Raw genomic sequence first — 25,415 nt, 5'->3', positions numbered from 1 at the left:
AAAAATAGTTTCCAGAATTTTGCGAAGTCGTCGGAATATTCACCAAAGTCCGAAGGGGTAAGTATTACTTTGTTTTGAGTCGAAAATTATTCGTCTCAAAATCAATTCTTATGACCGTTGGTCGCATAATTGGACCCCAGGGGCGCAAAAGACAGATTAAAAAGCGAGCAGAACCGACAACAGAGAAACTACGACGTCAAGATCGGCAACGAAAGAGTAGGGAAGGAGAGTATATATTTTTTGGGGTGTAACCCTTGATCCGTTTCACTCGGAATAATACGTCTGTATAATGCGTGTGAGAATTGTTTGCGGAACTTTTCAAAATCGTCGAATTTGTCGCCAAAAATCCAGAGGGGTTAGCCTTACTATTTTTGCAATTTTCAGAGCAGAAAAATTTTCGTCTTGGAATCGATTTTCATGACCCTTTCTGGATTTATTGCTCCCTCAGAAACTCAAAAAACACGGCGAGAAATGCGTACAAACATCGGAAGAAGAATTAATTAAGACCGGGAGATCCGCAGCACAAAAATCGCCTAACGAAAGTTTTGCTTTTTGGATGTAACTCATGGTCCGTTGCTCGTAGCGAATTATGACTGCACCCAATCGATTTCACTCGAGAAATTACGTGGGTGTGACGCATGGTGAAATTAATAGCAGCTCTTTTCAAAATCGTCGAAGTTTTCGTCAAAAATTCGAAGGGGTGAGCCTTACTTTTTTTTTGACCCGAAAATCTTGTGTCAGAGAATCGATTTGTCCAACCCTTTTCCGACTAATTGAACCCCTAGGAACTCGGAAAACACAAGCAAATGAGCGTAGGAGCAATAGCAAAAAAATTAGGAACAAATAACCAGCAGCAGCGAAACTGAAAAAACAGATCTTTGGTTTCTTGGCTGTAAGTCTTGATCCGTTGCTCGCAGCGTATTATTACCGCGCCCAAGCGGCTTCCCTTGTAAAATGACGTCGAAGTAGTGAGTCGAAGAATAGTTTTCAGCTCTTTTCAAAATCTTCAAGTTTTTCGCCAGAAATACAAAGGGGTTAGCCTTACTTTTTTGCCATTTTTTGAGCGGCGAATTTCTCGTCTTGGAATCGATTTTTATGACCCTTACTAGACTAATTGCACCCCCAGAAACTCAGAAATCACAGCAAAAAGTGAGTAGGACCATTGGCAGAGGAATTACGACCAGAAATTCACCAGCGGAAAAATCACCGATACGAACATTTCGTTTTTTGGCTGTCACTTTTGACCCGTTGCTCGCAGCGTATTGGGACTGCGCTTAATCGATTCCTCTCGCAGAATCACGTCGGAATAGGGCATGACAGAATTGTTTGCAGCACTTTTCAGAATTGTCGAATTTTTCGCCAAAAATACAAAGGGGTTAGCGTTACTTTTTTGCAATTTTTGGAGTGGCAAATTTCTCGTCTTGGAATCGATTTTTATGACCCTTGCCAGACTAATTGCACCCCCAGGAACTCAGAAATCACAGCAAAAAGTGAGTAGGACCATCGACAGAGAAATCACGACAGAAATTGAGCAGCGGAAAAATCACCGAAACGAACGTTTCGTTTTTTGGTCGTAACTTTTGACCCGTTGTTCGCAGCGTATTGGGACTGCGCTCAATCGATTCCTCTCGCAAAATCACGTCGGAATAGGGCATGACAGAATTGTTTGCAGCACTTTTCAGAACCGTTGAATTTTTCGCCAAAAACACAAAGGGGTTAGCCTTACTTTTTCGCCATTTTTTGATCGGAAAATTTCTCGTCTTGGAATCGATTCGTATGCCCCTTACTAGACTAATAGCATCCCCAGGAACTCAGAAATCACAGCAAAAGGTAAGTAGGACCATCGGCAGAGGAAATATGACTGGAAATTCAGCAGCGAAAAAATCACCGAAACCAACGTTTCGTTTTTTGGCTGTAACTTTTGACCGTTGCTCGCAGCGTATTGGGACTGCGCTCAATCGATTCCTCTCGCAAAATCACGTCGGAATAGGGCATGACAGAATTGTTTGCAGCACTTTTCAAAAAAGTCGAATTTTTCGCCAAAAATACATAGGGGTTAGACTTACTTTTTCACCATTTTTTGATCGGAAAATTTCTTGTCTTGGAATCGAATCGTATGCCCCTTACCAGACTAATAGCACCACCAGGAACTCAGAAATCACAGTAAAAAGTGAGTAGGACCATCGGCAGAGGAATTACGACTAGAAATTCAGCAGCGAAAAAATCACCAAGACGAACGTTTCGTTTTTTGGCTGTAACTTTTGACCCATTGCTTGCAGCGTATTGGGACTGCGCTCAATCGATTCCTCTCACAAAATCACGTCGGAATAGTGCCTCAACGAATCAATCGCATCACTTTCCAAAGTCGTTCAAATTTTCGCTATAAATCCAAAGGGGTTAGCCTCACTTTGTTGACCATTTCCGGAGCTGAAAATGTTCCGTCTCGGAATCGATTTGTATGACCCTTTCTAGATTAATTGGACGCCCAGGAACTCAGAAAACACCAGAAAACACCAGAAAAAGAGCGTAGGAGCATCAGCAGAAAAATAACGAAGGAATGTCCAGCAGCAGCAAAACTGACAATTCAGATCTCTGGTTTTTTGGCTTTAACTCTTGATCCGTTGCTCGCAGCGTATTGGGACCGCGCCCAAACGATTTCCCTTAAAAAATCAAGTCGAGATAGTGCGTCCAAGAGTGGTTCTTAGCACTTTCCAAAATTTTCAAAATTTTCGCTAAAATTGCAAAGTTGTTAGCCTTACTTTTTTTCGGACCCGAAATTCTTTTGTTAGGGAATCGATTTGTCCAACCCTTTTCCGACTAATTGAGTCCCCAGGAACTCAGGAAATACAAAAAAATAAGCGTAGGAGCCAGAGCAGGAAAATGTCAAAGGAATGACCAGCAGCAGCAAAACTGACAGATCGGATATTTGGTGTTGTGGCTGTAACTTCCGATGCGTCGCTCGCAGCGTATCGAGACTGCGGTCGATTGATTTCTCTTGCACCCTTTGCATTTAGCTATTGCACTTAGCATCGAGAACAGTTACACAAAGTTTATCAAGCGATATCCGTGACCTGCGCTCTCTGGCACTTGTTGAAGCAGTTTCTCGCTCGAATGAATGTCGCTTGGGTATCGCTGGTCTTTTTTTACTTCGACTAGGCCATCCAGCACTTGAACGCCCACCTTTCTTATCACGAAACGCTCGGTTGATTGCGAAAACTTTTGGAGATTACAAAACGATGTGTACTATATGTTCTTTATTTCTGCGTCAAATGACAATTCATCGTGGGGCGATCTCCTGCTTATACTATTAACAGAAAACTTTATTAGTAATAGATGAAGATTTTTCTTATTATTCGATATACAGAATCAAACCTTATTCATTTAAATATAAACTCGAGAAAAAAAAAAAAATTGGGGACCCATATTATTCGCCTTGGAAATCAGTTATTGAAAAACAACCATTGATATTTCAATAATGTTATTTATGTAATATTGAAGATTTTAAAATTTTCACTGGCAAAAGAAGATTTTTTTTCGTCTTTTTGAGTACTTTGAAGAACCATCAATAGTCAATAATCAGTGTTTAGCATTTCAACAATTCAGAAAAAAAATATGGTTTGCTAAGTACGTCAATACTCAATAATAATCAATATTTTTTGTCACATTTCCAAAAAATTGTATTACTGAAAGACAATGTCAACACCTTATCCGAATTTAAAATAAATTCACAAGACTTTAATTTTTTATTCTAGTTAATTCCGAACGAACCTCATAATAGATCACTTTCATTATTCATTTTTATATTTATTCAAGCACTTACGTAATTTTTGTCAATTAAAACCTAATCACCGTTTCCAAATTTTGGGAAAAACTCAGAAAATAAGTTCAGCCTTCTACATATCTTCAAAAAGAAAAGTGTTCAAGAATTTTTCAGATATTTTGGAAACCTGAGAAATTGAATTTTTTCAATTCATAATTTCAAAAGTGTTCAACAAATCAATAAAAACAACAAAAAATTCCTCATAGGAACATTCTTAAAACGATTCGAACTAAAAATAAAGTAGTTCGAAAATTTTCCCAAATATGTGCAGCTCAAAGTTCACTTTGTGTACAACATTGAAAAAATAAATTGAGCATCTTAGAGATACTACTGTCGCTTATCGATCGATTCACATTGGATCATTTATTTGTGGTGTACGCGAATTGTGGTTTTTGACTTCATTTTCAACAGTAAATGTAGTACTGCTTTTTGCCGAGCTACCAGAATCGCTAGCCACCCTGCTTTTGTCCGATGCTGAAAATTTAAAATCCTTCTTCTTGGTAACAATGTAAGTTTCCGCGCTACCCGGAGTGCTGGTATCGCTGGGCAAACTGTCTGCTGGGTTCTCTAAAGTTATAACACAAGTTTCGCTGCTATGGAAAAGCTTGTCGTCCGTTGAACCACAACGTTTCGTTGTCCCACGAATTGATTCCACATCAGGCTCAGGTTTATTCTTTCCATACCTTTTTTTGAATGGCTCGCCACCATGTCTATGGACGGAACGGATCTCGTCAAATTCCATGTCGCTGCGCGACGAAATATTCTGACGATTTTCCCTACGGATATCTGACACTCTTGCTTTCTGCAATTTTTCACTGTCTGATGATTTGTCGTAGCCCGACAAACTGATATCCTGCATTTCTATAAGCTCTCCATTATCTTTTCGCAATCTTACAGTCGCATTACTGTTCGATGTTACGCTCTTGTCCTTGCTTCTACTTATCTGAGTTTTTGATACAACTTTCCGTTCATATTTTTTGCTACAAATGCTTTTCTCGGAGTTGGGCGAAGCTGCGCCCAGATATTGACTGGGTGCGTCGTTGAAACTACACGTAAAGTCCGCATCTCGTTTCAACGTCGTATTCACTAGAATTCTGTCAATTTTTTCTATTATGTTATTCAATCTGGCAGCACTTCTTGACTTGAGACTCTCCTCGGAATGGTTAAGTCTCTCTAATTTCAGACGCAAAAGTTCTTGTCTGGAAAGAGGATTTTCATTCGCCATGTTTCCTCTAGCGTCACTTTTACCAAATTTCACAGTGATCTCACTATCGATGTCATTGTTCGAGGCCTCGTTATTAGCCATCAAACTGAGGCCGACATTCTCCCCCGTTGAATTCTTACTGAAGTTCATTACTTGAACAGCAGATGTGCTGCCGAATGTTGAGAATGCCAGAATATGATCAAAAGGATGATAAGCGACGCAAGCTACGATTTTCGCATCTTGAACCAGATATTTAGCGACTCTTTTTCCACTCTCGACGTTCCATATATTCAAATACGAATCTTCCCCACCGCAGAGAACAAATCCTCCACAAGGTGTCAAGCATGCAATTATCTGTAATCTGAAATATCCATAGAAGATCGGATTAGTTACTTTAAATAATGCGTTTTAAAATAGAAACTTTACATTTTCGTTTGAGCAACACATTTCGTAAAATGATCGTGACAATATACCTGCGATTTCTGAGACTTTTGTATCGCTGCAACACTACTCCGGTGGTGAGGTCGATCATTCGCAAGCCGTTGTCTCGCGAATGAACCAAAATTCGTGATTCCAGGGGTTGCGAAATAATGGTGTTGACAACGTTATTCTCGATTTCGTTATTTTTAATTATCTTGAAAACGTTCCATTCCCTTGCTGTCGAAATGCTGGCTGCCTTCTTCAAAGTCCACAGTATTATGACACCAACGCTGTCACCTGTGATTAGACCACCGTCCTTCTGGAAACACATCGAATTCACGTATCCCTTGTGCTCGTCTAATTCTTGGGTGAGTTCATAACGTTTGCTTCTTCTGCACTTTGTCCAAACTCTGACAACGCTGTCGCAACACCCTGTCACTACAACTTGTTTGTTCCTGGGGTAAAATTTACCGCAGTAAACGTATGACGGGTGAGGTAACATCTAAAATTGACAATTCATCCTAAGGTTATTGCAGCTGCTATTTTAAAGCAATTATTAGAGGGTTGTTCCAGTTTACTTGCCTGGATATGCTGAATTATTTTATTTTCCACGTCCCAGATGCAGGCAGTTTGATCCGAAGATACGGACAGCAAGTACTTGTCGTCGTTTGACCAGTTTAGACCGTAAACAAAATTATTGTGCCCGATGAACCGGACACATATCATTCCCTCAGGAACCTGCTTAAATAATAATAAAAAACTTTACTGTTAAAGCAATCTACTCGGAAAGCTATTTTAAAGAATTTGACAAATATGAAAGATAATCTCTTGCCGCATAGATGATGATCGGGTATTTGCCATCTTCCGAGCCTACGCAAGCAAGGTATTTGCCACTAGGGCTGAATGTGATGTAAAAGCAGCCATTTTCAAACGTTTCAGATTGAAACAGGTGGTTGTTTGGTATCTTGCAAGACTGTGCGGCGAGTCTAGTCCACTTTGGCAACTGCAACATGTCCGAGGACTTCACCAAAGTAGCGCAAGACTCGTCATTTATCTCAGGTAATTCGTTAAGGCTGAGACGATCGTAAAGAACCGGATCTTCAACTGGCGGTTGAACAGATTTCAATGTCACGTATAACGTGCTTGGATATTTCTGCCTGTTAGTGGATTTCCAGCTGTTGAAGACCTGTGAAACGTAAAAAAGATGAGAGTTCACATTGATCTGACGCACCAAGTTTCTCAAAAGTTTGACAAATTCATTTTAAGCAGAAAATTGTTTTCAGTTTTAGTCGATCCCAACAGGATCTGAACCCACCTCGCATCGACCAAGTATTCCAGATTTTTTGGAAGCTTTAGACGGCTGGTACAGTTGCAGTCTGACTTGCTTGTTCATGTGAGACGTCCCATTTACTCCGACTGGCCTCAGAAAAGCCCAGGCTATTTTATGCCAGCATCCTTCACTGCCTGGAAACAACCGTCAAAATACTGTGAGTCTGATAATTGTTACCTCAATTTTAATACATAAATAAAGAACTATTATTTAGCGATATATTCTTCGAGGTTGTTTTCATTTCTACCCACCCAACATATTGTAGTTGAAGCTGGCCTCGGCAAAGTTCAATAAATCCAGTACTTCAAACAATATTAATGTTGGTTTATCGCCTGTTCGAATGAAATCGTCAAAATTGTAATCAAATATCAATTCCTCCTCCCAATTAGGCACAATTGATTTATTCGTCTTGAAGTCAAACTTCCTAGTGATCATTGGTTGCAGGTAGCTGCATCTTCCTTGATTTTTGCTTTCTGCAGTCTTTAAATAGTTTCCTGTTTTCATGTCCACGATATGAACCTTCACCATTGGGTGTCTGGTAATAAAATCCGTTTCCAAAACATCTGCTCTGTGAATGGTGATGGATATAAACCACTCCGATCTACCTGCGTTATACTCAACCGAATTATCTCTGCTACTTTGCGTCCCTGATTTATTCTTTGGGCCACTATTCGATTTGTCTTTCAATTCACACTTTCTAGCAGGATCAACTTCCCGCCTTGAGTACTTTGACTTTTTTCCATCTTTTTTCACTGATCTGCTTCTAGGCAAGTCACTGATGTCCGTCAATGAACAACTGATATCAATGTTTGTGGAATCATCTTCAGAGAACGACCGCCTTTTCCTCGCTATTTCCTCATTCCAAATTCTTTTTTCACGTGCAACAGACTTCAAATCTTGATCATTGTTTTTCGAGAACTCAGAAGTTTCAAATGTTGAGCGTGCGTTCGATCGCTGCCTAGTCTTGCTAGGAGTAAACTGAGCTCTAGAATACCCGTCACTCTTGACACCATGAATTTCAGTTTCAGAGCTTGCAGAGTCTGAAACATCGAAGACTTTAACCACCTCTTTGTTTTCTCTGCCACCTATGTAATTCGGAAAATCGCCTTTCAATTGCATTAAGTTTGTTTCGATTTCTCTAACGCCCTTGGACGAATCATAGAAACTGCTCATCTCTATCTTAGTACTCTGTCTGTATTTTTGGCTACTATCCGAGCCTCTTTGAGATTCATAGACCTCAGTTTCAATTCGAAGCACCTCTTCAGTGTCGGACCGAAAAGCGGCATTGTCGTACACCAAGCTAGACTCATTAGCCAAGGATTTAGAAAGTCCCTTTTTTCGTGGAGCAGGAACTGGTCTGAACCGAGGATCAGCAGAGAGTCGAGAATCGCTATCCACCGACCGGTTTGTGTCGGAGGAATTTGCAATTAGTTCTTGCGTCAAGTGTAAATTTTTTCCACCCTTAGACCACCGTTTTCGTCTTCGCTTGGGCACCTCTATGTTCGTCTTCAAAGGTTCGGGTTCAGGATCTGAATTTCCTGCAGAAATCCTCAATATTTTCTCTTCAGATCCAAAAAGCTGGGTATGATTCTCTTCCGAGTTTGAATGATCAGAAGATTTTGAAAATCTCGTAGAAGTTTCTCGATCAGCGGAAAACATGAAAACTTTAGATGTTTCTGCAAATTCTTGAATTGTATTGACCGATTCTTCAATTTCCCAGGCCATTCCTTCTGCAGCACTTTTCTTTCCTTGACTTCTGGTGAGATTTGCTTTCTTTCCAGGGCTTATGGCATCTGACCAGCAGACATTACCATCTTCGGCAATATTTCTTGGCTTGAATAATTTCGTTTCCTTATTTTCGCTGTGAACATCAACAACAACGACGTCTACAGGTCTATGGGATTTTGCAGTATTGTCAAGACATTCGATATTATCTTCACTATCAATCGACTCGTCATTCTGAAACAGAACTCTTTCCGATCGTGATAAGCCAACTTCCTCTCTAGAGGTAGCAGGCCTTCTCTTCATCTGTCTCACAGGAGATTGTGATTTCTCCCCATTGTTAAAATCTCTCAGAGATTTAGAGCTCCCTTTCCGAGAATCGCGACTCCTTCCACCTGATTTCTGATTCTTAGTCATTCTGCTATGTGTCAAGTCTACCCGTTTAGTTTCATCCAAGCACATCAGCTTGGACAGAGAGTCCGATGAGTCGTACCCGAAATTTCGTAGTTCCACCGATCATCAAGTACTTGCTAAAAGATGAAAAAAAATACATTATCGCTCCACATGGCAGATAAGGAAACATTATTCAAGGCAAGAAAAGAGATCTTTAGCATCTGAATAAGAACTTTAATTTTGCTATCTGAAGTTGTTTGTATAAATGCAACAAAACTCTGCAGTGAGACAACGAGGTTGAAAAATGTGCGGCGATTCTTAAAAGAGGATAAAAAAAATTGGGTTGATTTGGTGATTCAATACTTAGACCATACAGGATGGACCGTGTATGGCGTAGTCGAATGGACCTGATATAGTTTATACGCCTTCATTCTCAGACTATGTATTTCCTCTCGTAAGGGACGAAACTTTCTTTCTCTTATCAACGCTTCAGTTTCTCCGTCCTTTTCTCATCACTCGACAGGATAGGCTATGCTCGTTGCAAACTATATAGTCTAAGCTGAATGTAAACAACATTTTGAAAAATATAACAACACTGAACAACGTGACTCAACCCCATTCTTGATCCATCTCATCGATTTAAAGGTAAAATAGGTACATAAACATCAGTTTACAAAAAATGAAAATTTAATGATAACGATTTGCGGAACCGTCTTATACGGTGTTATTGAATACAGTTAAAAATATTTATCTTAAGCCCCGTTGTCAAAGACTACTCTTTGCCCGTAGCGTTCTGGAGGCGACGCCATTTGTTTTCAATTGATGACAGCACTTATAGGCTATGTTAGGTTAGTTAAGCAAGCAACCAAAGCACTCTTTGGACTGTCAGTCGAAGCAGCCGACACGCCATTCGTGGAAAAACGACTATTACTCCAATTTTTTTCGGAGCTTGGTTACACGTAAAGAGTAGAAAATTGAACCGAATCCCGGTTTGAATTGTAATGCAAATGTCTGGAGAAATAGCTGACTGTGTTTTTTGCAAAATCATCGTCGACCAAGCGCCAAGCGAAAAGATTTACGAGGTGGGAATGTGCATAGGGAGCCATTGGTCATCAGTTGTCACTCATCAGGTCAGCTGTCCGAGAATATTTAGAATTCAAATTTTCATCTCTAATTTCCAGGATGACGTTGTAATCTGCATAAAAGACATTAAACCGGCGTCTAAGCACCACTATCTTATTATACCAAAGACCCACATAGAGAATGCGAAAACGATGCAAGGCCCAGAGGACGAAAAGACACGTGCGTAACGTAGTTTCAATTTCTTATTTAAATTCCTGTAACGAGCCTCCATCCACAGTTTATTTATCAACTTCTATTCATTCATTCGTTCGTTCGCAGTCGAGCATATGGTCAAAGTCCTCACAACGTTAAGCGAAATTAAGGGAATTGATTTGAATGATGCAAGGATAGGGTTCCACTGGCCTCCCTTCAACTCCGTCAACCACCTGCATCTACATGTTATTTCACCTGTAGGAAACATGGGGTTCCTCGGGCAGATGATTTTTCTACCCAACAGCCTTTGGTTCACAAGCGTGAGTGATTGTTTCTTTTTCTCTCATTAAATCGCATTAGATTGAAATCTTGACTGATCAATATTTTCCAACTTTTTTTAATCTGTTTTCTTCATCACCCTAATTATCTGCATTTTCAGATTGACTACGTCAGATCTCGTCTACGGACTTGCAGCTAATATTTCCTCAACTTAGACATGGCACAGCATCTTGCCAATCTTGATTATGGTTTCAGAGCTGGAACCAAAATTATGCAACAAATGTCAAGGGCTGGCTATTAACTAACCCTATTAGCTAATTTATTCCAAATTACAACGAATGATGTTATGTTTACAATTTATATTAGGACGATGTGTATTTTTTATTTTCATGACATTGAAAAATGTACGCAATATCGCAAAAGCTAGTTACCGTAGCTAATTGTTATACAAAACAATCTTAATGCTGAACTTGACTGAATTTTCAACAATTACTTTGATACAGCTATAAATAAGTTTTTCGTTAAGGACTTATCTTGATCACAAATAATTATTAAAAATCTCGGTAAAAGAATTCAATCTTTGAGTACACAGATATTTATGTAGGTATAAAATATATCTAAATTGGACAGGAGTGAACATGAACAGTTTTCTCTAAATTTCAATCAACTGGTTCGGGAAAGATTCCTTCCTTAAACATGCGCTGCCACTCGATACCCGTTGGATACTCGTATTCAGCAACGCTTTGCTTCTTGAATTTAGTCGAGTAGCCAGGAGCAGTTGGTGGCATGTAATGAGCATTCTGGACATTCGTAGGATCCTCAAAGTGCTCGTGCTGCTGATCAACGTATTCAATAACTCGGTTTTCGCTGGTTCCGCTCAACGCAATAAAATCCCACATTTGTAGGTGCTGAACCATTTCACATAAACCTACACCTCCAGCATGGGGACACACCGGCACTGTAACCAATTAAAGAAATTGCAGTTTTTGTACAAACTGTGTCATTTTCATAGAGAAAAACAAGCGCAACAAGTTGTGCTTACCGCCAAGCTTTAGCGCCATAAAGTAGACTGACAGGATCTCGTTCACGCCTCCTATTCTAGCCGAATCAATCTGGCAGTACTTGATCGCCCTAGCCTGAAGTAGCTGCTTGAACATAATTCGATTTGCGCACATTTCCCCAGTCGCCACGCCTATACCATAAGGTTCCAACTCTGCGGCGATCCTAGCGTGTCCTAAGACATCGTCGGGAGAAGTCGGCTCCTCGATCCAGGTGATTTTGAATTCGGCGAGTCGCTTGACCCAAGCAATTGCCTCCTCGACTTCCCAAACTTGATTTGCATCTACCATCAGCTTGTTTTCATAGCCGATTACTTCCCTGATTAGACGACACCTTTTTATGTCTTCTTCTAAATTGATTCCGACTTTAGCTTTGAAAGCCGTGAAACCAAGCTCGAGGTATTTCTTGCAGAGGTCTTTGACCTTTGCATCTGAGTAGCCCATCCACCCGACTTGAGTAGTGTAAGCTGGATATCCCTTTTTCAATAATACTTTTTCCCTTTCTTCTTTGCCCTGTGCTTTACTCTTCAGAATTGCTACCGCTTCCTCTTTTGTAATAACGTCAGTGCTGGAAGTAGGTCAAACGTGAACGAACCTTGTTAAAAGCGGCAGCAAGTTGTGTCTGATACTTACATGTACCGAAAATCAATAGTGGAGACCAATTCCTCTGGGGTCAAATCCACGAGCAGCTTCCACAAAGGCTTTCCTTCAATCCTGGCCCACAAATCCCAGAGAGCATTTATAATAGCTGCTGTCGCCAAATGGCTGACACCTTTCTCGGGTCCAATCTGTAGAGATCAAAAAACAAAAAATGTATCATGAAATCAGTTTAGAGAAATGAAAATAGTAATAACCATACTATGTATTGTACTCGCCCATCTCATTTGGGAATCGCTTGTTAATGCTCTCCAGAATGATGCGAAATCAGAATAAATTTCTTTCACATTCCTATTCTTGACTAGTCTGAATAATGATTTGCATGCCTGAGTGACTGAAATTGATATTCAAAGTGTAAGAAATAATGATAGTAAACAATTTTATTAGTTACCTAGAAGAGTTATAGAAACTTACCAACTTCTGTTCCCCTGCCCAGGGTAAAAGTCATACCGTGTCCTTCGAATCCTGTGTTAGTGGTAATAATGACGTAGGCACAGGAGTAATTGGGGTCCGTATGCTAAAAACCGATTAAATATTAGATAAACTGCCAACTTTAAAACAACAGTAATGCATTCAAACTTATAGAGCTTACCATAGCATCGGTTCCGTCGGCATTTAGTGAAGTTGGAAAGCGAAGATCCTTGACAATCGCATCAGTGATTGTTACGTTCTCCATTTTTTTGTATTTCGCTCACTAATCCAAGTGCTGTGGACAATTATACATCAGAATAAAGTATATCATCTGGTGCCGCTTGATGCACAGATGGCAAATGTGCCAATAACGTGTGCTACAAGGCAGTACATTTTGTTATTGTTCGACTGATAACAGCTCGGCCTGCAGATAACTCTGCAATGAAGCAATCGAATGACATGTACGTATTGAACGAATACTTATGATCAAATCTCATACAGGCGATTCTCTGTAAAGACATAAATGGCTGTCTAAAGCACTGTTTTCAAAAAGTACTGTTGAATCATAAATTAATATATTTCAAAACACAAGCATTAGAATATTCCTTTTTAGTGCAGTTGTAGTTACAATGGTACAAATTATAGTTTTATATCAAAAAATTTCTAAACCAGCATGAAACAGTTCCGTGTGCTGTGCCATTTCCAGAATTAACACTTTGAGGTTTTAGTTCAAGATATTTATTTATAATGCAGAATTTTGGACGTAATGTTTCAAATCACAGTTAATTAAGGAATTTTCTTTGGAAAAAAACAACACTTAAAATTGATACATTTCATTTCATTCATTTGATCGAATCTTGTCCGGGCTTTTTAAGCATAGTACCCTGCCAAACATTCAAAACCAAAAATAAAATTTTGACTATGCTGTTCTTATTGTCCTGCGTATACAGGAACGTAACTAGTCTGAAGTTTGTGTCAGTAGTGATAGCGGCTTTGTGCCGCTACTTTATTTAGTGTCATTTATAATGAATTATACACATATTTATCGAGAACACGCAAAATAAAATACATTACGAAGGTTTGCTTGATATTTCACAATTTAATCAAAATATACAGTCCCCTGGCAACAGTCCCTCCTGCTGTGTAATGTGGCAGTGACTGTCTTTCATTTCAGGGGACTGTGTAGATTTGACAACAGTCTCTCTTTGAAGTTACATAAGTTATTAATACCCTAAAAGTCATAATAATTTATTACAGGCTAGTTGTGATTACATAGACGTGTCTCCTAAAATGCAAAATTTATCCAGAGAGGAATTATTACAGAAAAAGAGAGATGCCGAACGTCTGATGTACCAATGTAGAAAAAATGATGAAGTTTCAATTTTTAGTTTATTTTTGCTCGGAACTGAAGCAGTATAATTATAGGAATGTCTATCTTATGTAGCATATAAAAATAAATGATCATAACTATGTATTATGTGATTTTGATATAATTGCAACAGTCCCCTGCAACCATTTTCCATAAAAATGCTAATATTTCGAAAAGTAGTTACAAATTTAATGGACTTATTGATACTTATCAGTAAACTGTTACTTTTCTAGTCCTGAGTATTTATTTTTTTTTTTTAAGGAAGAATATTAATATCACCGGATAGCTATGTATGGGCTGAAAATATCTTTACAGAGAATCGCCCATACGTAAGGCAGCAACAAAATTAGATTTAAATTAGGTATAAAGGAATCTAGTTATGTTGAAAAAAATAATAAAGAAATAAATAATTACTCTTATTACTTCATCGTGATAACGTTATTTCGATCATTAATGCTCTTTCGACCGTATATAGATACGGCATATCTCGATTAAAAGAACAAATCGACAAAACTTTATACATATACAATTTTGCGCATGTGCAAATATTTGCCACAGGCCAGTTTCCCCCTCTTGCCAAACCTATTACGCAATCTTCTACAGTTAATTTCAGTATTGCCGCAGGTGCGACAACGAAATTGATATTTTTATCTGGAATTCATGATGATGTATCTGTTAGAAAACTGTAAGGAATTATAGATAATTTAGACGAAGTATCGATAGTGAGATATGTTATGATATTCTATTACTATACAATTGGATTTATGAACGTTTCAGTGAACGTTTTCTTTTATTAAAAAACTTAGAATATTTCCACATTTACAGTTGTATATATATCAACATAATAGAGAAGATAATCACAGTTACTATGAATTATAATTATACAAGATGAAACCCGCTCATTTCCGAATTTTTTTTAACATTGCATCAATTCTTCACGCATCATGATACCTGCAGTAAGCGGTATCCTCAATCAACTCTTGCGCTATCCATTCCTCAGCTGGTTGCAGCGCTGAAAGAGCCGAAGACTGAGTCTCTGCCTCTTTCAAAACTCTCAACAAGTTTCCACCAGCAAGTTTCTTTATGTCGGCTGCTGACCATCGCCGATCTCTAGTCAACTCTGCCAGTAGCAAAGGGTAGCCAGAGACGTCTGGAAGCTCCGTTGGAGGACTGTAACAACTTCACTATATAGACTGATCTTGCATTTTTATTATAACTTTGGATTCATCGTGAAGTATACCTAACAATTCCATCGTATCCAGCTCCAAGTCCAACGTGATTAACTCCCGCGGTCTTTCTGATGTGAGTGATATGTGCTGAAATGGAAGTAAATCGTCAGATTACTCCGTCCGCAAAATATCGATAGTCGCAAATGAAACAAAACTTTATTTGTCATTTGTTGTAGACTTTCCGATCTTGCAACAGGTGAAAAGCTTAAAGCTCACCGATTACGTCGTGCATGGAAGCGGAGCTGCTGCAGCTTAGATGAGTACTGTCGAAGCTCACCATTACTAGGCCTCCGTTAATAGGCTAAAAATAAAAATTCAAGCATAATTTGTGTTCCCATGCTTAGCAATTGGAGTGAATCGCCGAAAGTTGGTAATAGTTTGAAAAAACTGATCAATGCTTACAAGATAGCGAAGAATATCATCCGGGACATTTCTCGACGAGTTGCACAAAGCTCTAGCTGCGCTGTGTGAAAAAATAACAGGTGCTTTAGTCACAGCCAAAGCTGCTCTCATCGTCTGAGTAGAAACGTGAGAAAGATCTACCAGCATCCCCAGTCTGTTTAACTCCTTGACAATCGCTCGCCCGAATGTGGACAGACCACTACTGTGATAATCCAGAGGCACATCTTCGTTCGGATCCTCTACCAGACTAGAATCTGCCCTGAAAAGAGAAACACCAAATTAGAAAAACAACTTTGGCTAGAATTTCACACAGATTATAGCTCATCAAATGTCATCAACACTTCTTTGGTGATTTCTTACCATGGTGTGTTGCAGCGATGCGTTAAAGTCATGTATCGAGCACCTAAGAGATGAAAACTGCGCAAAACTGCCAATGAGGAGCCAATGCTGTGGCCGCCTTCCAAACCAACGAGACTGGCGATCATGCCATCTCTGTGAGCTCCCTCAAGCTCTGTACTCGAAGTTACTAGACGCATACCAGTTGGATGTTTCGATGTTAATCTTCTGACAAGATCGATTTGTTCCAATGTCAGTTGAACGGCATCGAGAAACTGAGCCTCACAAGGAACGTAAGCCGACCAAAATTGAGCCCCAACATTACCCCGTCTTAGACGCACTAAATCTGTCTGCCACTCCGGACCCCAGGTCAAGTTCTTAGATAAGTCATCCTCGAAGGGAAAGTTTCTTGCCGTTCCTCCTCGCTGGCGCAAGTTCCAAGCAAAATCGTTGTGCCTGGAGGAAGAAATTAAATTTGAGAGAATATTGGCTACATTTATCATTTCGGCGTATTCTCCCTCCTCGGAATAAAAAATTCAAGTGTAAAAACAATTTCTAGGGAAATGAATATAAAAAAATAGATCAATATATTTTGTTAATAAAATTCAAAGATTTTGTATCGTATAAGAAATTATTTCTAAGGTGATGACGAATCATTGAATATCAAAAATGAATGCTGACCCATCGATGAGTGGCATTTCTGATAGTATCCTTTTAACAACAAGGAGTCTGGCTTCCAGTAGATGTGAGCTGCGAAGTTCAAGCGCCAACGGTAAGCCTACACCAGCGATTAGAGCACAGCCCAAAAAGAGCAGTCCAAGAATGACGAACCATCGCTTGCCTAATTTGGTTCCTGCAAAATATTGCAAACTAGAATTAGAATAAGAAGTTGGGGACTATGAATGGATTGAGAAAAGGATGGAGACACTAGTTGTTATACGAACATAAACAGTTAGCCGTACCTTATCAAAAATACAGACAAGTTTGAAGAAGATTCGGCTCACCATTTTCACGAGAGCTTTGGTTTTCCTTTCTCGTGGAAGAAACCAGACCCTCTTTAATGCGCCGACTGACATCTCCGTTAGGCATTTTACAAATGAGCTCTGGCGACGAGAGTTGGAGACATGTCTGAAAGAACGAGTGTATACTGTAGTTTCATTGTTGGCATTAGCTTGGTCACATATTATTCATGGATTTGTATGAGTTACAACGCATAAATAAATGCAGATTGAAAATCAATATCTGAGGGAAAGTTGTTCAATGACATTTGATCAGAAATATTTGGAGATTTTGATAGGGGATTATAAGCATAGTGAGAGGAGCGGAAAGCTTTGTTTATAGTTTATGTCGACAGATAAACAACAACAAACCACACCAGAATAAACGAGTAAAATTTAGGTTATTGATAGATATACCTCAAGAATGTCAACCTCTTTTTCTCTGCGATGTGACGGGTGATATCCCAATCCGTCAGCACGCGGGTCTTCGTAAAGTTGAAACATTATTTAAATGATTTATTTACGGTCAAAGGAAGATCTGTTGTCTGGCGACTCAGCCGCTGGTTGTTAGGACGCGGCTGCGTGAACCGGCCGAATCATATCGACCGTATTTCCCGACAATGAACCAACGTGACGCGGTCTTGGCAACATCTTCGGGGCTAAACATGTTCAAGTATATCGTTTAAAATTTGAGAGAACGAGACTTGTCGCAACTCAGCCCTGAGCGTACATTCGGCACTGGGAGGTTACGTTTGTGAAATTACGTTACGCTTTTATTTCAGCTCAGCTGTCACTGCAGATAATGTTCGCCTGTTTTATCGACGTAGTTTGAATTGAAAAGTTCTACCAATCATATTGCAAGATCATTGATTGGTCGATCTTGGGTATCGCTGCAACCAATGAGACTTCAATGCAAAAGGAATACTAGCGACGCTAGTGGTTCAAAAATGAACCTAATATGTTTACATACATGTTTAATTTTTCCATTTGAGTTCGGTCTTCTTGTGGCAATTATCGGTATTTAAATGTACGTGAATCAAAGTAATTTTGAAGGAGTGTCAATAAATAAAACGCTCGTAATAAGTATTTTACCATATATGCTCTAAGGGAAGGACTAGATCTGTAAATGAGCGATTTTGATTACCTTACCTACTGCGCTGCACTCGCTTGCTTGTCGAGGATTCAGATCAAGTCCTCCCCTTGTTAGCCGATCACATATCGGTAAGATAGAAACAACTGTTAAGATAAATACCGACGATTCAATGAAGTAGTTTTGAATTTCGACCATAAGGTGCGCAGGAGCAAAAGAGGGCATCTGTGCAGCTTCTTCCGCATTTTGGTATTTTTTTAATTGACAGTTCGAACGAAATTGGGTCAAATCTGTGCAATTATAATTCGTCGTACAACTTCGAGCGATTGATTTTTCACGTACACTTCGCACATAAAAGGAAAGAAGGCAATATTCGTTGGCAACTTCGGTCCCATTTGCAACCACCGACGGAGGAACAACACTGAGATTACAAGGCTCAATTATCCCTTCCTTCTCGCAGATTTCTCCTACGAAGGAGAATCAGGAGCGGTAAATTATACTTTGGCAGTCTAACTGATTGCTTGACGTATGAAACGTACAAGGATATGTGAACCCGTCGGAGATTCCAAAATTCAAAAAATTCACGCAATGGCCGATGCGGTGATCGATTTGACAAAGGATCCAACCGTCAACGGGTCAAGCGAAAAAGACACCGGTGCTGAAACCGAGGACAGCGACGGTAACCTCTACCTTCTACCTTCAAGGATTTAAGTTACAAATCATTATCAAGGTGTCTAAAAGCTATGAGTCAAACAATAAACCCAACTTCGTTTATCCGCCTGATTGAGAACCTGATTTCATTAAAATTTTTTCTAAGTTTGACAATCGTTTGCAGGTCCAGAATGTGCAGTTTGTCTGCAGCCCTGCGTTCACCCTGCTCAACTTCCTTGCAGTCATGTATTTTGCTTCCTCTGTGTAAAAGGGGTCGCGAACCAGAGTAAACGGTGCCCGATGTGCCGGCATGAGATTCCACCCGACTTTCTTGAAAAACCTCGGCTTGTGGAACTTGACGAATTGGTCAAAACCCTCGAGGTTACGGAGGAGGAACAGTATCGCTGGTTTTACGAAGGACGCAACGGTAGGAATAAAATTTTACTGTATCTCATTTGTAAGTTGAACTGCCAACAATTGTAGCACTGTTTAACTTTAATATCACCTCCGAGCATCCTGTGAGATTCGAATTTCCTATGCTAAATTTTTCTTGATTACCTCAAAACTAGATTTGTCAACTTATATGCCTTTCCTGCCATTCTCTACCAGTAAATTTCACTAATTTATTTCAGGTTGGTGGCAATATGATCAACGAACAAGTTCAGAGCTTGAGACAGCATACAAACAGGGACTGAGATCCTGTGAGCTACTTATAGCTGGTTTTCTGTACATCGCAGATTTTGGATGCATGCTTCAATTGCGCCGTAATGATCCTTCTAGGAGGAGAAAAATCAAGCGCGACCTATGTACTATACCTAAGAAGGGAGTGGCTGGATTGAGACTTAATGGACGAGCAGAAGAGCCCATTGTAAGGGAAATAAGAGGTGCAGAAAGGCCGGCAAGTCCTGTGAACAATGCCGCCGATACTACCTGATAATGTACATGAAATCCATGTACAATTTAAATATAAGTACGTAGAATATAAAAGATTGATATACATTATACATATATTATAAAACAATTTCGCATGAATGTTAACCATATTTTAAAAACATTGAATTTTCCTTATTACCAAGTGGTAGTCAGCAATTTGTCATAAAACGGAAACCTATTTCGCCGAAAAAAGTGTCTCTCAAATTATCTACTTGATACATTTTATCGTGTTCTCATATGTGTGGGGCCAGCAATTGAAATGTATAAATCTTTACTTTGTACAGTACAACGTTAACTTCAAAATAAAATAAGCTATTCTTTGAGGAACAGGTAGAGAAGGTTCCGAGTTAAGTAAACATGTTGCTTATTTACACAGACAAAAAAGATCACAGTTTCAAATCTGGTAAGAACAGTCTATTTATTAATCAGGATATTGAATACAGAAAACCTGTGTGGGTTCATTCTTTTTAATGCATATAGAAACCTGTTTACAATTTAGTATGATATATATGCGATACATTAGCTTCGCATTTATAATCAATAAATTTTTTCCCCTTCTTTTAATTTGTTTAATCTTGAAAATTTCCTTTTAATTTATATGTCTTGACATAAAAACTGGTTCAATGATCTTGCTTGGATCAATTTCAGTGTAAGATTCATGTTTGTTTGAAATAAGTTAATATGTTATTTGTCGTGTAGATATTTCTGCCCAACCAGACAACAAGTCTTTCAAAATAAATCGAATTTGTTTGGAGACTTGCCTCTTGGTAAAACTATATGATCAACATCTATTAATGACTGATCATTTGCAAATTCATACCCAATACTAGTATGTAATCAGGAAATATTCACATTTATATGAAGAATCGATATAAGAGAGACTGAATATTCAAATTTGTGAAAGAGTAATAAATAGTTTTTATTTTCAATAATCGTTCATGATTCAACCATTATTAGAAGCGCTGATGATATATGTTCATAATTATACGGCTCTTGGATTTGATTACCCTAATCACAGTTGGGGTCACAAGAGTAAAAAAAAAAATGCAGAAAAGAAATTGATTAATTCCAATCTAGAACAACCCAATGCAGCGTTATCAAATCAATGATATGGTGTCCTTTAAAAGAATTCGCAACCAAAGACGGCGTTATTTTAAGTGCTTGTTAAGATTTTATTTAGAAAGACTAATTAACAGGTCCCTTTCGTCTGTGTCATACAATAAAAACATAAGATGCTTGCAGTTAGAATTGATTTGTTATTTACTAGTTTTTTGTTTAATCATTATTTTGTTTTTATCTTTTTTAATTCTGTGTTGTGTCTTGTTATTTTCGATATTCTTACAACTAGCTGCAGTTGTGTAGCATGGCCTAACACTAGCACTGAGTTCTAAAGACTGTCTGAAACAGCTAAGACCTGAGGTGTTGAAATGCCAATAAAAATTCAAGCAACAAGAATGAAAGATAATGGCAAAGAACATACATGATTGTTCTGTGATTACACTGGAATATGATCGTGATTAGATTCGAACACAAGGGAAAGAAAATTACCTGTCTATCCTAGTTTTCGAATATTCGATTGTGTTCGAATTTCGAGATCTCAACATTACCAAAACCGATACGGAAGTACACAATACGGTAATTCTAGAAAGGTCTACACAAATTTTACGGGAGCCTGGCATGTTTTTCTTTCCATCTTGGTATCAATTAAAACACGTTAGACCACTTTTCTACTAACTGCAATAGTGTAGCATCTCTGTGTATACCTTACTTTATCTTAAAACATATATAAACAAATATGAGGATGCTTGTCGTGCTGCATTTAGTCCTCTTTTTCTTCTCTGAAAATAACACAAATTTCGTTCAATGATAGCAATGACGATTGCCTTATCAGAGCCATCTGGTTTCAGCGTCAAATATAACATAAAATTGAATAATTAGTGATGTTGTGAGCAAATAGCACCATTATTACTTGACTTGAATCAATTAGAAAAATGATTTCTTTCATCCCTTGGCATCAGATCAGATGCTAAAAAGTGCATGCCTCATATTAAACAACAACGCGATTACTCACTTGACAATTTCTTGTTGTTGTTGCCGATCCAGGTGTAACTCAACAATAGTCTCATGACGGTTTTGGACCTTGAATGTGACCTGTGCTGCCAGGTACTTATCTTTGTTGTTCACTGACCAGCCAGAATACTGTAAGAAAAAAATTCGACCTCAAAATCACATAAAATTCGCACACAAAGAATTCTTGCGATATATTCAGTATTTGAATACTGATAGTACTGATACGGATGAACTTGTACAGCATGCAAAATAAAATTAAATACATTCTGCAAGTTAATGACCTTTCAAACTTCAGTCTGCCTTATGTAATTAATGATCAAACTCCAATTTTGAAAGATTTCTGAGCAGAAAATTTTGAAATGGCAAATATTTCTCAATTACATCCAAAGGTTTGAACAAAACTTTATGATTTAAACTCATTGCTACACAAACCAAATGCCAAAACTCACCGTAGATGTGCTTTTGTAAACAGTTTTGTCGTCCTCTTTGCAAGGTAAATATTTTTGGAGAAGTGCTTTGCCGTCTATCCTCCACAAGGTAGGGTCTGTATCTCCGTCAATATCAGCTTTAGCAACAACGAAGGCGCCAGACTAGAAGAAAATCAAGAATCTAATTTTCAACATCTGGAAACGACGTGATCAATCAGTCACTGTGAAGGTAAAACTAAGGCAAGTATGCTCACAGTATAATCTTTCGGTGGTACGCCAGAAGGTTCATTGAAACTGTTGTCATCGGAGTCGTCTTCGTCCTCTTCTTCCTTCTTTGAATGTCTCTTCTTTTTTGGTTTCTTGCCTGAATCGGAATCCGACTCCTCGTCTTCCTCATCTTCTTCCTCCTCTTCTTCCTCTTCTTCCTCCTCCTCGTCTTCTTCTTCCTCGGAGTGCGTTCTCTTCTTGGCAGCTCTTTGCGGCCTCTTTTTGGTCCCACCCTGAAAGAACCAAGCTCTGACTTATCTGAGATTCTGCACTCTTGATGTATGAGTATGATGCGTCGTGCCTGGCGAATGCTTATTTCAAAATCAAAGAAAAGTACAAATTGTTTTACACAAAGCGAATCAATTGAGAATAGAAGAAAAACAAAAAGTGTCTCGATTGAAATCAGGAAACATGAGCCGGCATTCCCGATAACGCTCGGTGAAAACTTACAAGTGTGAAGCTGCATGTGAGAGAATTAACGAGATAGAAAATGAATGAGATATCAGAGAGAAAAGCTGGGTATACGAGTTGCGAAAAATGGTGTTAGTGTATTAGCGGAGAAGAATTGATATCGCGTTAAGCAAAATAAAAACTTTGTAAACGGAAAGAAGAGTCGGCGAAGATCGCCGGCGAGCGGAACGCGAAACGATCTCGAAACGAAATCTCCCAGATTGAAAGATCTTCGATGAACCGGAGGCCGAATATTGCCGTAAATTTCTTGCGGGCGTCGTGATACAAGCGTAATAACGGATTTTTGAACGATCATGGAATATGATCGGTGGCGTGGGCCTCGCTCACCTCGGCTCCCGGTTCGGGCGTCCATTCGTCTTCGGATACACCTTCGACTTCCTCGGGATCGTCCGCTGAATATTCGTCCTCGTCCGACATGTCCTTCGTCTTCTTCATTCCGCCTTTTCGCGAAATTTTGTCAACTATTCGTCACTAACACAATACCGAAAACGAAAACTACCGATTAGCACGAGACGACCGACGAACGCGTAGACCGCAAACAATATGGCGATTGCAGCGGCGCGACTCGAGTGAAACGGCACACTTTTCGCGCACACCGGCTGCGCATCCGTGTCGCTGTTACGTCACATCCGGCGCGACTGCCGGAAGCGCTTTCTCGCCGCTGTAGATCGACGGCGCCTTGTTTAAATTTAAGTCCGTGTTTAAATTCAATAATACTTGAAAGCGACCCCTGAATGGCAACGCCCAAATTTACGACGTTTAACGGGCATAATATATAACGGCCCGTATAATTTACTGTTTTTATTGGTGTTATCTTATGAAACGTATGAGAGCATAAATTTGACTGTCATCAACAATAAAAACAGAAGATTACAACGGGCCGTTATGGTATACATATTACGCCCGTTAAACGTTTAACGGTCTCTTCTACTTACGATAAGTTTAATTATTCGGTTTAATCGCATCCTTCGCAGCGGGGTTCTTGGATAATTTTATATTCTCAATTCACGAACTGAAAAGATTGGATTCAACCATTGATACACTTGAATAATTTGGTAGCGAACCCGACGTTTGTAAACGCGAATTTATTTTCGATATGACCGTATTCTGAAATGTGTACTAGCACTACTTGCCACATTTTGGAATGTTCCGAAATGGGTTGGGTTCACTGAACTATTATAGCCGCGGTCAGTATTTACATCTGATTCTTTGATTACCTCGAAACGCGTCGCGAGAAGAACGCCTCGAAACGCGTGGCAAGCAGAGAGAACGAGGAAGAGGATTCAGATATAAATACCGAACGCACTGAAAAGATATAATTTTCGGTACGTCAGTTCCGAAATGACAAATCGTGCATATTCATTCCAGTTACAGAACGACCGTTTCGAAATTTTTCAGAATACGTCGTATATCACCGATTAGACGAGTTGTACTCTCACGAGGTTCTTCAGTACGCAATCAAAAGTCCATCCAGAATATTATACCAGTAAATCGAATCGGAATTTGTGTGCAGTCAGGTTGAAAATTCGACTACTCCATGAAGATACGTTTTAAAAAGTCTCTTCCCGCCATTGACTTGCCGATTGATATCTACCTACATTTTTTTGAGAATTTTTTATCAACAGAATACCGAGCGGCAAATCGATTTGAAAGCTTCAGTCGTTACATATGCACTAAACACTAACGCTAAAAATTATCTTGCACTTCATCGGACGTCTTTTTAAATGTACACATCTATGGCCAGTCCAACATATCTTTATTCATCCTGTTAATTTTTCCATTTTTCAGCAGTATCAAAGATCTCATCGTCCGAGTCTGACGGTATGAGCAAGCGATTGTGATGATCCGGCGGCAGTTTGTCGAGACATTCGATTCTGGTCAGATTCAAAAAATTGTGAACTTCTCGACGCATTCTTTGGATTTCCTCCCGACGCAGTCCGTGCGTTGACAAAGAAGTGGTTTTACCGTTCTTTAAAAGAACGAATAGCCCCAAATTCATGGAAACACCAACGTGTCGAATTTTGCTCAATTCCATTGTAATCGTTGATTTTTCACCAGCGGAACCTAAGCACAATTTATCGCTCCAACTACACCGCCTGAATGTCGCTTTATTTGCGGCTTTATCCAAGACGAAATCCTCCCAATCGCCCAATGAGTCCAATACGAACATTATGCCTCCAAAAATCAACACCGTTGATACAAAGATATTTTCAGAGAGGCGACGACACAGTTCGACAAAGACAAGAACAGACACTAAAACAGAAATTTAAATACTCGAGATAATTAAAAAAAAAAAAAAAAATTCCATCAATAAATGTAACTTTTATGGAGATTCTCATCAATTCTTACGTCCGAGAAACAGCCAGGCGGCTGTACCAGGCCGACGAGTAATGTGCAGTTTCTCATTATCGACAATTTTAAGCCTTGCTTTCGTGGTCAAAAACATTTTACGGACCCCTGTCTTATAATTTACAAAAATTTACTAACCCCAGAATTATATACAAATGCTCGACTTTGATTTTGACAGATGACAAAAACAAAAAAAGGAACGAGCGAGTACAGCCGTGAACGATATACTGATGATACTGCCTGAGTAAGAGCT

General features: G+C 39.2%; 7 protein-coding genes and 1 long non-coding RNA gene across 9 annotated transcripts; 3 read left to right on the top strand and 5 right to left on the bottom strand.

The window, feature by feature from the left end:
- Positions 1-4,085: 4,085 nt before the first annotated feature.
- LOC124409509 lies at positions 4,086-9,003 on the bottom strand. Its single transcript, XM_046887172.1, has 6 exons — positions 7,026-9,003; positions 6,760-6,908; positions 6,277-6,630; positions 6,027-6,182; positions 5,498-5,946; positions 4,086-5,385 (listed from the first exon to the last, which is right to left on the bottom strand). Exons 1-6 carry the CDS (start codon positions 8,956-8,958, stop codon positions 4,170-4,172), a joined length of 4,257 nt encoding a protein of 1,418 aa, XP_046743128.1. The 5' UTR covers positions 8,959-9,003; the 3' UTR covers positions 4,086-4,169.
- A 775-nt stretch (positions 9,004-9,778) lies between these two features.
- LOC124409556 (adenosine 5'-monophosphoramidase HINT3-like) lies at positions 9,779-10,778 on the top strand. Its single transcript, XM_046887249.1, has 4 exons — positions 9,779-9,971; positions 10,071-10,191; positions 10,291-10,484; positions 10,604-10,778. Exons 1-4 carry the CDS (start codon positions 9,891-9,893, stop codon positions 10,640-10,642), a joined length of 435 nt encoding a protein of 144 aa, XP_046743205.1. The 5' UTR covers positions 9,779-9,890; the 3' UTR covers positions 10,643-10,778.
- Positions 10,779-10,832: 54 nt separating this feature from the next.
- On the bottom strand, positions 10,833-12,892 carry LOC124409529 (mitochondrial enolase superfamily member 1-like). Its single transcript, XM_046887207.1, has 6 exons — positions 12,751-12,892; positions 12,573-12,675; positions 12,377-12,492; positions 12,135-12,289; positions 11,486-12,069; positions 10,833-11,401 (listed from the first exon to the last, which is right to left on the bottom strand). The coding sequence occupies exons 1-6, from the start codon at positions 12,832-12,834 to the stop codon at positions 11,103-11,105; spliced, it is 1,341 nt and encodes a 446-aa protein (XP_046743163.1). The 5' UTR covers positions 12,835-12,892; the 3' UTR covers positions 10,833-11,102.
- A 47-nt stretch (positions 12,893-12,939) lies between these two features.
- On the top strand, positions 12,940-16,199 carry LOC124409560. The gene is made up of 2 exons (XR_006929522.1): positions 12,940-13,030; positions 15,945-16,199. It is a non-coding gene; the product is annotated as an uncharacterized LOC124409560 (long non-coding RNA).
- LOC124409527 (dipeptidase 1-like) lies at positions 14,713-17,637 on the bottom strand. Its single transcript, XM_046887204.1, has 8 exons — positions 17,321-17,637; positions 16,910-17,033; positions 16,587-16,758; positions 15,930-16,361; positions 15,570-15,828; positions 15,384-15,468; positions 15,179-15,254; positions 14,713-15,108 (listed from the first exon to the last, which is right to left on the bottom strand). The coding sequence occupies exons 1-8, from the start codon at positions 17,405-17,407 to the stop codon at positions 14,874-14,876; spliced, it is 1,470 nt and encodes a 489-aa protein (XP_046743160.1). The 5' UTR covers positions 17,408-17,637; the 3' UTR covers positions 14,713-14,873.
- Positions 17,638-18,240: 603 nt separating this feature from the next.
- LOC124409547 (E3 ubiquitin-protein ligase rnf146-like) lies at positions 18,241-20,790 on the top strand. The gene is made up of 3 exons (XM_046887235.1): positions 18,241-18,672; positions 18,829-19,071; positions 19,277-20,790. The coding sequence occupies exons 1-3, from the start codon at positions 18,522-18,524 to the stop codon at positions 19,576-19,578; spliced, it is 696 nt and encodes a 231-aa protein (XP_046743191.1). The 5' UTR covers positions 18,241-18,521; the 3' UTR covers positions 19,579-20,790.
- On the bottom strand, positions 20,466-23,389 carry LOC124409548 (nucleolin-like). 2 transcript variants are annotated; one of them, XM_046887236.1, is made up of 5 exons: positions 23,141-23,386; positions 22,330-22,575; positions 22,097-22,237; positions 21,649-21,776; positions 20,466-21,415 (listed from the first exon to the last, which is right to left on the bottom strand). In XM_046887236.1, exons 1-5 carry the CDS (start codon positions 23,246-23,248, stop codon positions 21,397-21,399), a joined length of 642 nt encoding a protein of 213 aa, XP_046743192.1. In that variant the 5' UTR covers positions 23,249-23,386; the 3' UTR covers positions 20,466-21,396. The 2 variants fall into 2 exon arrangements, with proteins under 2 accessions (XP_046743192.1, XP_046743193.1); XM_046887237.1 differs by lacking the exon at positions 20,466-21,415 and having other exon boundaries at positions 21,649-21,790; positions 23,141-23,389.
- A 1,061-nt stretch (positions 23,390-24,450) lies between these two features.
- LOC124409550 lies at positions 24,451-25,401 on the bottom strand. Its single transcript, XM_046887239.1, has 2 exons — positions 25,163-25,401; positions 24,451-25,066 (listed from the first exon to the last, which is right to left on the bottom strand). Exons 1-2 carry the CDS (start codon positions 25,257-25,259, stop codon positions 24,582-24,584), a joined length of 582 nt encoding a protein of 193 aa, XP_046743195.1. The 5' UTR covers positions 25,260-25,401; the 3' UTR covers positions 24,451-24,581.
- Between the last annotated feature and the right edge of the window lie 14 nt (positions 25,402-25,415).

Source organism: Diprion similis, chromosome 8 (genome assembly GCF_021155765.1).
Source record: "Diprion similis isolate iyDipSimi1 chromosome 8, iyDipSimi1.1, whole genome shotgun sequence".
In the NCBI taxonomy this organism is placed as follows: domain Eukaryota; kingdom Metazoa; phylum Arthropoda; class Insecta; order Hymenoptera; family Diprionidae; genus Diprion; species Diprion similis.
This window is presented reverse-complemented; position numbering and strand designations above follow the sequence as displayed.